The sequence below is a fragment of the Pithys albifrons genome, chromosome 6 (assembly GCF_047495875.1).
Source record: "Pithys albifrons albifrons isolate INPA30051 chromosome 6, PitAlb_v1, whole genome shotgun sequence".
Classification (NCBI taxonomy): domain Eukaryota; kingdom Metazoa; phylum Chordata; class Aves; order Passeriformes; family Thamnophilidae; genus Pithys; species Pithys albifrons.
Window position 1 is genome coordinate 28,050,786 of NC_092463.1, and position 12,757 is coordinate 28,063,542.

General features: G+C 36.6%; 1 protein-coding gene across 2 annotated transcripts in view; it reads right to left on the minus strand.

Moving 5' to 3' along the window:
* The window catches only part of NUBPL (NUBP iron-sulfur cluster assembly factor, mitochondrial), an 82,268-nt gene that overhangs the window by 12,362 nt on the left and 57,149 nt on the right, over positions 1–12,757 (minus strand). Inside the window, exons 8-9 of one of the 2 annotated variants that reach the window (XM_071557964.1) lie at positions 8,869–8,975; positions 2,911–3,031 (exon numbers count right to left, since the gene is read on the minus strand). In XM_071557964.1, coding sequence (XP_071414065.1) covers positions 2,911–3,031; positions 8,869–8,975 — 228 coding nt within the window. The remainder of the gene's footprint in view (positions 1–2,910; positions 3,032–8,868; positions 8,976–12,757) is intronic. The other variant, XM_071557965.1, reaches the window with a different exon arrangement.

Below are 12,757 nucleotides of genomic sequence, written 5' to 3' on the forward strand. Positions count from 1 at the left end.
ACTTAATCTCCAAAAATTAGCATTTCAAATGAAAACTGGCTGCAGTACAGTTTCCTTACATCCATAATGAATAACGCCAAGCTGTTTTAGACATCTCATTCTCTGAATAGGAAGGACTGTGCTTTGTAGTCATTTACTTGAGAAAGTAGGGCTTTTTGCCTCAAACACACAGAGAAACACAGGCTGAGATATAAATGATTTTGTGAACATTAAATAAACTGCCTGAGTGTTAGGCAAATGCTCATCAAGCAACTTACTCTTCAGCCTATCTCCTCATTGTGTTCTTTTCAGTGCTGTTTTAAGATTTTAATCACTATTCAAAGACTTCTTTGAATCCTTAATTTCCAAATAATAGCATTTGTTATTGTCCTTATTAGGCCTTGGATCCAATTCAAAGGTGGACAACTATTCAGTTCATTCTTCTTTCCAACAGAAATCTTCTTTATATTTTGCATTTATAATGAGCAGAGAACTGTTGGGGAAGAAAGGAACATCCTAAGAGAATCAATTAGCAGCCCTATTCCATTCTGAAACATACTTTCTGAAACACAGATTTCAGCACTACAAAAAACCTGGAGGTTTCTAGGTTTAGTTCACTGCTACACAAATAATTATAAAGTTAACTGAAGACCAACTTTCTTTTAATGGAAGACACAGTTACATTTTACATCACAGATGGATGCAGACAGAACAGCCTACCTTAATTCAACCCTGACTGACGTCAGAAACTGTATCAGTTTAATTCATGCACTTCAGCAACATTTATTTAACTCAAACCAAGCCAGTGTAAATTACTGATACTCAATGTATTCAGAAAAAGAAACATTAAAAAAACTGTATGAAAATCAACAAACTTTAAGAGATTAAAAAACAGAACCCAAAGCAAGCAGGAATACAAACAAAACACAGTTATGACCACCAAACTTAAAAAAAAAAAAATTCAGAAGCAGGGAGAGAAAAATCAGCAGCATGAAGTCTTTCACACAAACCTTGTCACACTTTCCTTTAGGAGACAATAAAAAGACAAGACAATCAGAAGTACACAAAATAATGAACTACACTTGAAAGCGTCCTGGCAACTGCTAACTGCCTTCTGTCATAAACAAAAATTAATGAAGTATTCAGTAATATTAATGGCAGCCAACTCCTAGCAAGCAGAAGGAAAATGCTTTCCAATCCTACACATTGTTACCTTGCAAAACTTGTCAGATGTTAGCTTGTCAGGTTTCAAAGGAGGACTAGGTGCTTATTTAAACAAATTATAGACACAGGTGTTGCAAAATAAAAGCAAAATAAATTCGGAAATACTAATTTTAAATATATACATTTTCTACATATATATGTAAAAAGTTCTCAATGCTTTGGGGCACAATTCAAATAACATGGAGATAAAACTTCCATGTGAGATAGATTAACTTAAAATCTGTAAGCAGTAATTCTTATGATACCATATGATATTATATAATGGTCATCCCTGGAAGGAGGAGTGTACTAATCAGATCAAGGACTGTAATTCTAAAGCTAACCCTTGAGGCATTATTCTTAATCTTAGTCCGATCCTTCACTGACAGTCTGAAGTTAAACTTCACTCTTATTTTTCTTCTTAACATGTCATCTATCCCCTGTTAAATGTGGACATCTCCCACTTCACAATCAGTTCTGCCCTCGTAGGAAATAACAGAAACCACGTATGGGACCAATGACATGGTACATCATCTATGTCTGTGTATCTGAATGCATATTTGATTCAACTGCTTACAGAGCATTTGAATCCATCCACATAACCAGGACTGTAGAAGTCCCCTTGGGCTCTGATCATAACTCATTATATATTCAGAAAACTAAAAGATAGCCCAAAAGCATGTCTTTAATTATGTGTTGCCTTGCTATCTTATGTCTATGTCAGACCTTGATGTTTCTGTGTTGATCTTTCTACGTGAGCTTCCTGGTTCTTTTTAATGAATTAGCTACGGAAAATCATTGAGATAATTACAGTAATGCAGGGAAACACATCATTAGCACATGCAATTATCCCATTTACCAACTTAATTATGCTGTGTTACATTCTTTACTTACAGCACAGGTTGAGCCATGCCTTTATAAAACAGCAATGTATATTTTTAAAGAACCATGCGTATTTTAGCTTATAGGTATACCAGATGGCTACTCATAGAATCATGGAATGGTTTAAGTTGGAAGGGACCTTAAAGAACATTTAGTTCCAAACCTCCTGCCACAGATAGGGACACCTTCCACTAGACCAGGCTGCTGAGAGTTCCATCCAGTCTGGCCTTGCACACATGTGGAGCATCCACATCTTCTCTGGCCGACCTGTGCCCGTGCCACACCCCTCTCACAGTAAAGAATTCCTTTCTAATAATCTAATCTAACTGTACCCTCCTTCAGTTAAAGTAATTTCCCCTTGTCCCGTCATTGCTCGCCCTTGCAAAAAGTCTCCATCTTTCTTGTAAGCCCCCTTTAGGTACTGGAAGGCTGCTATAAGGTCTCCACTTAGTCAGTATGTAACAACTCAATAGGGGTAAATAAAATAAATGAGAAAACATTTATTGACATTATCAGACAGAGTTTAGGCCTGTCCTAAAACCAAAGAGAATTCTTGGTTATTTGTCAAAATTGCCGTATAATCGGTAACATAATGATTTTCAGATAATATAGCACACTGATATCAAAATAATTAATGTTCTGGATTGTTTGTAAATACTTTAAGATGTAATGACCATGTTGATTCTTGAATTATAAGAATATCAAAGAACAGAGCATACTACTACTAAGTTCTATTATATCTCAACATTCTCTGAAAATAATCTAAGATTATGCAGTTCCACAGTTCATGCTTCATGCATATCATTAAATTTTTCTTCAAAAATAAAATCATTTCCATACTCTTACCCAAAATATCCAATCCGAGGGCTTTTGCTAGATCTCTTACACCATCAGCTCCAAAAATATGAGTCTCATGTTTACATTTGGGACACTGGAAAACACTCATATTTTGAACCAGTCCTAAAACCTGTTGAAGTAAAAGAAAGGATATTCAAACCTGGTATTGAAGCACTGGTATTTTTGTAACTCATCTCTGACAATAAAGAACAATAAATATCAACTAAGAATCAACACAAAGCACTCATTTAAAATAGGAATCAGACTCGTTAACAGCATTATCAACTCTTATTAGTCATCTCAGTTGAACCATCATTTGAGCATATTGTAGTTTGGAATTATTATGTAAATTCTCTACCCTGCCACTAACTGCCCATGCTAGTAGTTAACAAAAAAGGTAGTTAACTGCTGATCTCTTGGGTGGGGGCAGGTTTGTCTCTTTTATTCTTGGGGACTACACACAGCTGGGAGTTGTGTCTGTGTGCTGGGTAGAGGAGAAGCCGTCTTGATGCTGCCTGCCCTGGACTGCTTCTGGCTGCTCGCGGCTGCTGCTCTTTGCTGCTCCTGGTTGCTGGTGTTCCTGCTTCGTGGACAAGGAACACAGGGGGAGAGAGAGTTCATCTGAGAGCTCACCACTCGTCTGTCTCGCTGGAAAGGGACTGGAAACTCACTCCGCAGCCAGCCTGGCTGTGACACTGATGCTGCCATAAGTATAACTCTTCTCCCGAAGGAAACTTGTTGTGGAGGTTGTTGTTTTGTTTTGTTTTTCTCCTGTGGTGTTGGGGAAGCGGTTTGCTCTGGTCTGTTTACAGTTATACCTATACCTACATATATATATATCAGTTAGGGACAGTTATCCTTCTTGTATTAAAGTCCCTTTTCTTAAATTTGATAAAGAGTGTCATGATTACTGTGGAGAAGGCCCCCTCCTCCGCTTGTGGGTAAATATTTTGTTTTTTCCCCTCAAACCAAGACAGAGTATTATTTCAATTTTATCACATTTATACCACTCAAAGTCTAACAGACTTATCTGTAACAAGAAGCATTTCTTGCACCAGCCTAACTTGCCAAGAACTCTCCCTGACAGTATTTCATTTTCGCACTCTGAATATTGGAAGAATTTCCATGCTGTGTTTTACAGTTTTATACTATGTAATTGCAGGAAACACAAAATAAAAACACACCATTACAAAGAATTACACAATCAGACATGCTTTTAAGGTATTTTTATAACTTATCCTGTAGGGAAATGTTTTCAAAAAGAACCAGATTTGCTCTTGTTCTGAAGGGCAGAAACACCTTTTAAAGATTAAACAAAAGAAACAGTTATGTGAAACTATGTGTCAAAAACCACAGCATAAAAATATAATATACACATCCTCGGTACCTTTCTGTTGATGCCAGGTGTTCAACATCATCCTTACAAAATATGCCAAATGAAAATTTGCCAAATCATTCACACAACAAAATCTTCTTTCACAATGTACAATAATGCTAATGATAGCGTTGATCTCATTTTATTCACCCCGTAAACAAAACTCTTCACTGAGGCAGAACAGAATTTCCAGAAGTAATAAAAACAGCATTCAAATGCTACAGGGTGAGAGATTCTACCCACCTGGTAAGACTTGCTTTAAAAGGTTCCACAATACAATACTTCACTTTCAGATTTATATGTTATCTAGATATGTAACACAAACTACAGCCAAGTTTTAAAAATATGACTATATATTTAATATTGTTATTTACTCTGTAGCACTTTGAACTTCTACATTTCCCTGAGCCTTCCAGTTTTGTGCTTGAACAATCTGGCCTAGTTATTATAGAAGAAACATAACCCCTATGTTAATGAAGCGTATCTAAAAGGATACACCAGTGTTCAATGCAACCAACAAAGTTAAAGTGAATGTACAACTTCTGGCACCAAACTTGAAAATAAAAGAGTATGTTATTTACAATATCCTAATAAAAATTTCCTTATCTATAAGCTAAAGATTATCAAAAGATGGTCACCTGCTTTCTATACCACCGTAAGGTATGTTTGTATGTTTTCTTTACTTATGTAAAACTCTCAGAGGGTTTAAAGTAAGGAACATTTTAAGAAATAGTAATATAGAAAAAAATTACCTACTTTCGATTTAACATCACAAACTGACTTTCCTCATTTTCTACTCTCTCCCAGGGACTGACAGAGGAGAAATAGGAACAAGTTTCTCCATGCTGGCACATTGTTATAGGTAATTTTCTCATCCAGTTCTTAAACTGGGAGAGACATGTCCAAGGGTACAAGCTGCAGGAACAGTAAAACAGGATCTCTACGGCAACAGCCTTCTATGGATGACCTCTGAGCAGGCATTCATCCTGCTCCCATTAAAGTCAAGTTAAGGAATTTTTACTGTTTTGGTAAACTGAAGGACACTAGAAGGAGTATTATTTGACATAAGAAAAATATTTTCACCAAGATACATAGAAGCCATTTTTGACAGCACAGGGGAAGAAAAAAAAACAATTTGAACTTTTCACTTAACTCATTTTCAGGTATCTTGAGGTTTGAACTTCCTATTCTCTTCAAAGTAGTCATACAATGTTTACGTTCAGTGCAGTTACAATCAAAGAAAAAGTTTTGTAGTCTACTCTTGTTTTGTGAAGTTAAGGATTATTACAACTCATGTTTTAATTCTTTGATAACCTAGTAACTATAAAGTCCTTCTGCCACATTTAATGCAAATGCTGAGATACAGATGTATCTCCAATGCTATACCAGTTTAAGAGGCCTCATTTACTGTCCTTTTTGTTTCTGTTTCAACAAACATTACTAAAAGCAAATGATGTTTCAGCATGCCACAATAATTGGTCCTGTTTGTCAGCCAATCAGTAGTGCGTATTTATTAATACATTAATTTTTCTTCCAAAGTATGAAGATCTTTTTTTAATATTAAGATGTCACTTAATATTAAGTTTAATATAAAATTTGTGCAAATACACAACTTTCCTGCTGAAGTGTATTTTTACCATGTATATTTCTGCATGTATATTTACAGAAGGAAGAGAGTTCACTAAAATCTTCAGAGCTTTTAAATCTACAAAGTAGTAGGTCTTGCTAATGAAGTTGGTAATAACTCTCATTTCCCTGCTCAAATAATAGACTGGCAATAGCTTCAAGCAGCTGTTACTATATATACAAACTATACGTGTGTATACTATTCTAGTGCTTAGTGAGCTCCTTTTCCTGTACTTTTCTTGGCAAACTTGGCTCAGTGATGACATGGAAACGAGTATTTAGGGGGTGAATCACAATGCAGAAGCTAACCTATGGTAGCAGAGCAGAGTATAGTTATAGTGTACATAACTGAATTTCATTTATTCAAATTGTTACTTTAAATGGTGAACACCTATCAAGAAATAACAGAAAATTAAGAAACCTTTCATTATGAATTATCTGCACATAGTTTCTGATTGTTTACATATTTCTAGTGCTCAACTAACGTTTTAGTTACACAATAAATCATTACTAAATCCAAATATACTACCTTCTAAGTTAAAGAAAGTAGGAGAAAATGAAAGCTTGCCCTATTTACACCAGGAGACAATTCCTGAGAAACCCACTTAAGAATTCACTGTATGTAAGGACAGATGGTGATGAGCTCCAACTTCCATCTCATGGGGACTGATGTGAGCAGGGTCAGTTTCTTGGTCTGCCATCAACTACCTATGTAACCATGAGTCAGTCACTTGACACTGTAGGGCTTCAAGTAAACAGGCACAATATTTCTGTCTTCCACCCTTTCACCTTATAATGAGCAGGTTTTGGCTCTAACATCTGCTCCCAATATGAAGCCATAATCTTGTCTGGGTACTCTGGGTGCTACAGAAAAACTAGTAAGAACACAGCAATATTAGTATAACTTAGAAGGAAATACATAGCTGAGCTTATCCAAGCAGTTTTCTGAAACATAAAATATCCACAATATAACCTCCCAATTCAAGTACACTTCCAAAAAGTTGCAGATTTAACTAAAACCCTGTCCTTTTCTTTCTGAGATACAATTGATGAGATAAACTGAACTGAACTCAACTTCAGTAGGTGAAAAGAGGCAATTCTTTTCCTAAATACTCTAAAGTTACTCACTCTGAGTCACCCTCTGGAATGCAAAAAGCATTGACCAAACTGACATGATAAGCAACAATTTTAAAAAACCTGCTGTGATAACAGCCAGCACCACTTAGCAAACTCCTTCCTTACTGGAGGTATAGGTGTGCTCCTCTGCATAAGAGATGACACTCCTCTTTAATGACTATGTCCTAAGACTAAAAGTACTGCTTCTGCACTGTAATCCTGGTTTTAACGCTTTCACTGCCAGCTTTTCATCAGCTTCTTCAGTCATTCTACTTTAATTTCAATACCATAAGGTCAAGAAAACATTAACAATTGTGACGTTACTGTGGTAATACTACATGTGGCATCTGAGCCTCTAATAACTTGTGACAGCAAGTATGAGAGGAAGGTGGCAAATGTATATGACACATCTGTACTCATGTACATACAAGGGTAGAATAAAACGAAGCAGCGTCATGAAAAAGGCAAGACCTGATGGCTGGTTCAAGCACATTCAAACTCAACATCTGGTATACCAGCATTACTGGGACTTTTCACTGGCTTAAACAAGATCTGAAAACTTCAAACAGATCAAACCAAACCAGATCTTACTTAATATCTTATCTACCACTAGTCAAATTAATATTAGCCAAGCCTATCCTAGAATGCATGACTTTCTTAGAGGCCATTCTCTTCAAAAGCATTGAACAAAACAGTTGTAGAAAGAAACCTTGGTAATTTCCCATTGAAGCAAAAGCAAAATTCAGCAAAGTATTAACTTGAATGTGATTTAAATTGAAGAAAATAATTTTACATAATTTTAGCAAACCCAAACATAAAATCAAAACAAAACAGCTCACATGTTATTCTTCTTGTTTTCTTTCCAGCAGCAAATTAAAAATGCTACTATAATTTCATTTTGATGCAAATATGCTTAAGGAATAGTCAGTAATGGCAAATTTATCACAGTATTCCTTTTTAAGCTATTTAAATAATAAAAAAAAAGAGTCACTTCAACCTTTGGTTGCATTTTTTTAAATTAACAAAGCAGTAGCTATGAAAGAAATTTCCTATCTTAGTAAAGAGTAGAAATAACCTTCATACAGGTAAGCAATAAAATATCATTTTTCCTTTACAGGTTATGATAAGACAACATTTCAGTTTCTATTTTCTCAACTGACCAATTCAAAGGAAAAATCAGACTCCACATAAACATACTCCAGAGTATAATATTCAGTTACTTAGCAACTTGTAGCACACAGAAAATATCAAGTCAAAGATGTCAGACTGTTTAATATTTTCTCCTAATTGTGGATATTCTTAAATGTTGCATTTCCCAAACAAGTAAGCTAAGATATAAGCTACAAACCTCATGAAAAAACAGTGATTAGACAGCCTTTTACTTGCCATGACAGTCATGGAGCCCTTCAAATGGCAAAGTCACAGTTAGATACCTGTGTATCTTCCAAAAAACTTGAATTAATTCTTAAACCAATATGATTTTTCTACATTTCAAGCAAGAAGCTTTAGGTTTCAAACTCCAACACAGACAGTTGCTGAAGAGGATATATGAGGACACAGCAACACAGTATAACTGAAAAACACACATTACTTCATAAGATATTCTGTTCAGCAATCTGATCCATTCCATACAATTAAACAAACTGATTTCAAAGAAATCACATATTATTATGACATCAGCCTGAGAAAAATCTTTCCTTTCTGTTAAAGCAAGTTCCTGATAGGATATAAGACAGATTCCAATCCTTTCATTTTAACAAGAATTCATGAAATTCAAGTGATTCCTGAATGTTCAGCTACTGTCCTATATGGATTTTGTTTCACATTTTGGGATAAAAAAAGAATCTGACATTTTTAATGTAGAGCCTTACAGGTACATGGACTTTTCTAAACATTTCTGCTCCTTTGTGTGCATCCAATAAAGCCACATCTTGTGGAGTGGAGATGATCACAGCTCCTAGGAAGAGAAAATATGAAATCTCATTAAAATGTGTATTATGAATTGTACTGCTAAATATTTTGATTATTTAGTACACACTACTACTTTAAAGTAGTCACACATTTATATGCTTTTAAGGAAGAAAATTATGCCAGGTTTTTCATTATGCAGTGACTAAAATAACTGAGATGTGATATGAAGTGATAAAAATCATTTAGGCATTTTCATCGTATCTTTTTCTATTTAGAAACCATTTATATTTTCTAAATGAGAAAAATGACCTAGTGTCTTATGACCATGGATAGAAGACAACATGATCCACATGCTGAGAGGTAGCAGAGGTGGTACTCTGGGAATATCTACACAGTAACTGTGCCATGAAAGCTTTTAATTTAACAATAAGCCTTGTCCTAAAATCAAGAGGCAGTTGCCAGTAATCAGATTGCTGCTTTCTGGGCTTGCTACACTTTCTGATACAAGCATTGACAGGCACAGTCTTGAACCATGTCACACAAGGCACACACCACCAGTGTGTCTGTATGAATGGTACCACAAAGAGGCAACTCACTTGCACTAGGTCCGAAAAAAGTGCAGTTGCTCATTGTTCAGATGTGCCTTCAGATTTCCTGATAATTAGTACTCCCAAGGGTTATTAAGCACATAAAACAGCTAGAGCTCTTTGTCAAAGGTTAGATTCTAAAGTAAATATACAGGCTACTATTGCATACTGTATTATTTTACTACTTCTTGATTAATACAGCCCACAAAACCAATAGATACATTAGAATATTCCAGATCACTTCACAAAGAGCATCTTTTTCCATGTGCTCAGGAGTTTCAAATATTATCTCCTCAAAACCTGCAAAATAAAATCTGTTCATGCTTGTCCCCATTTTAGAAAAATGTAACATACAACAAAACATTATGGTCTGTTGATTAGCTTTGGTTTCCTCGCGACCATCTAGGACCAAAAGTATCCGCTACAAAGAAATATAGAGTGATATTAAGCCAACTATACACATGAAATTTATGTCAAACTTCACACTAATAGCAATTACAACAGACAACTTCAAATGCTTGAAACAGAGTTTCCTACTGGGCCTGAAGTTTCCAGTCTTGGTGTATACAGCAGAGGAAGAGGTGGGTAGATATCCAGAGACACTCAACCCTGGCATCGCTGGCAGGGCCCAGAGCATCAGAAGCCCTGGCATTCTGAGAGCATCCCTGGCTCTGGCAGCACTGGGATGCTGAGCCCCATCCCTCACACCATTCACCTACTGCCAGGTGGCACACTGCCTGCCTGACAGGCAGCCGCTTCCAAACACCACCTGACAGCGCGCTCGAATGTTTTCAACCAGCACTCTTAACCTCTAATATGTGAAAGGAAAATACAATCTGGCACTTCACTTCTGAAAAGCTGCCAATCTCTGCCTTGCATAGTACTATAAACAAGTCCAAAAACTGAACAGCATATGTAACGTACCAAGCAAATGCAATTTCCCTATTGTTTGCTAAAACTCTGGCATCGAAATAATTTGCTGCTTTTGCCAAGACAACCTGCTTCCATTAGCATCACAGATAATAACATGGAAGCCACTTGGTTACATCCAAGTCACCTTAGCTCCTCATTTCACTAAATACAGGGTTACACTTTTCAGCCAACATTGAAATGTACAGTTAATTCCACAAAATTAATACAACTTTCCCTAAAAGCACAGGCCACAGCTAAATAATTCGGACTCAACTTCCTTCAGTTTTCTGCATATTTTTAAAACAAGGATCTTTCAGTACCTGGACAAAATGCTTATTACTGCTTTTTTCAAACAAATTAGTGCCTTATGTGTATATACTCATGTTAGTTGCTTCGCACTTTTTTTCACACTCTTCTCTCAAGATGCTGGCTCGGCATTCCCTGGATCTTCACATACAAGCTAGTATCTAGTCAACAAGACTGAAATCTACATTTTCTGGTTCATTATTAATTTTTTTATTAATTGGATAATTGGCATGGCATGAAAGATGGAGACTGGGTACAGCAAGAACACTCACTAGAACCGCAAGCACCTTAACTGAGAGTTATTTTTGACTAACATTCTCATCCAAAGGGAAAAGGCAAAAATGCCAAAGAGATCCAGTGGCACACGGCAACGTTTGGGCTGCCACAAATACCAACTCTCTCTACAAAAAACCTCTGGCTTCTGAAATATATGCGTTAAAATTACACTCATGGACAATTTGCATGGCTTCTTCCACAAATGAAAGCCAACATGCTCAAGAAGCTGCTGTTGATGTTTCTCTCCTACTTTCCTTTTCACTCTGAGTTGGATTACAGACAAAATTTATTCACAGCCAGCTTGTCCTGACTTATACCAACACCCTGTAAAATAAGTATCTTTTCCCCTTCTATGGTACAACTGCCAGTCAAGCAAACCCAACCTGAAGTTCAAGAATTCAAATTATTTACAGCATTATTTCCTTTTCCAGTAACTGAATATGGCAAATAGGACATTTCACAGTGCTCCCCTCCCTGAATAAGTTTGCATATGTTTAATTCAGAAAGTGATTAAAATGATAAGCAAGAAAGAACACAGCCCACTCCTTCCTTGCTATCTAGACTCTACACAGTTAACAGGACTATCAAACAGTAAAGTTATTTTAACAAATAAAGTAATGAAATATGACTGAATTTGCACACAGTATGTCTCGAAGCAGTATGTGCAATATTTACACAAGTCTCTGTCTGAATGAGATAAACTAAGGCTGACAAATTGAATGGAGAAGTTGCAGAAACTATAATGCTATCACACTGCACATTAAAAAACACTACAAATTCTATGTTTGCAGCTGTCTGTATAAGAATAATCTCTGTGCCCTGAGCATACTAAGCATATCTAAGTAGAACACACTTACATTGAACAGACTTATCTACTTATTCATGCATTGCATTTATTTTTGTAATTTCACCGTATTTCAGCTGACAAAAAGCTGACACGTTCACCAAATCACACAGAATCAGTGCATGGGTAAGGCTGGAAGGGACCATGGCATGTCGCCTTAGTCCAACCTCCCTGCTCAAGCAGGGTCCCTTAGAGCATGTTACTAAAGATTCTGTTCAGATGGCTTTTGAGTATCTCCAGTGAGGGAGACTCCAGAGGCTCTTTGGGCAACCTGTTCCAGTGCTCAGTCACCCACACAGCAAAGTTCTTCCTCATGTTCAGGTGGAACTTCCTGTATGTTTCCTCACTGTTTCTGTCTGTTGCCTCTCTTCCTATTCCTAAACACCACCAAGAAGAGCCTGGCTTCTTCCTCTTGACACCACCCCTTCAGATATCTACATACATTGATAAGATTCCCTCTCAGTCTTCTCCAGTCTAAAAAGCCTCAGCTCCCTGATAAGCCTTTCCTTGTAAGTGACATAGCCCGGTACCCTTATCTTCTTCATAGCCATTTGCTGGTCTAGCTGCAGGAGCTACATGGCTCTTTTCTGCTGAGGAATCTAAAACTGGACACAGCACTCCAGAGGAGAGATTGCATTAGCAAAACTACGTTAACTGTATTTTTAATCCTCGGGACACATGATATATAGAGACAGAACTAACAGCACCCTGTAACACTGGTATTTCCCTTTTTTCTTCAACCCCAGGTCCTTAGTCTTCAGTAAAAGAAAGGTGTACCTACACAGCACATTGGTACTCACACTTGGGGTGGACTGGTGTTCAGGAAATTACAAGCACTAAACAGCCTATGATTCCTATGTATAGAAAATATCACCTACATTCACTGCATCAAAAAAGTTTGCA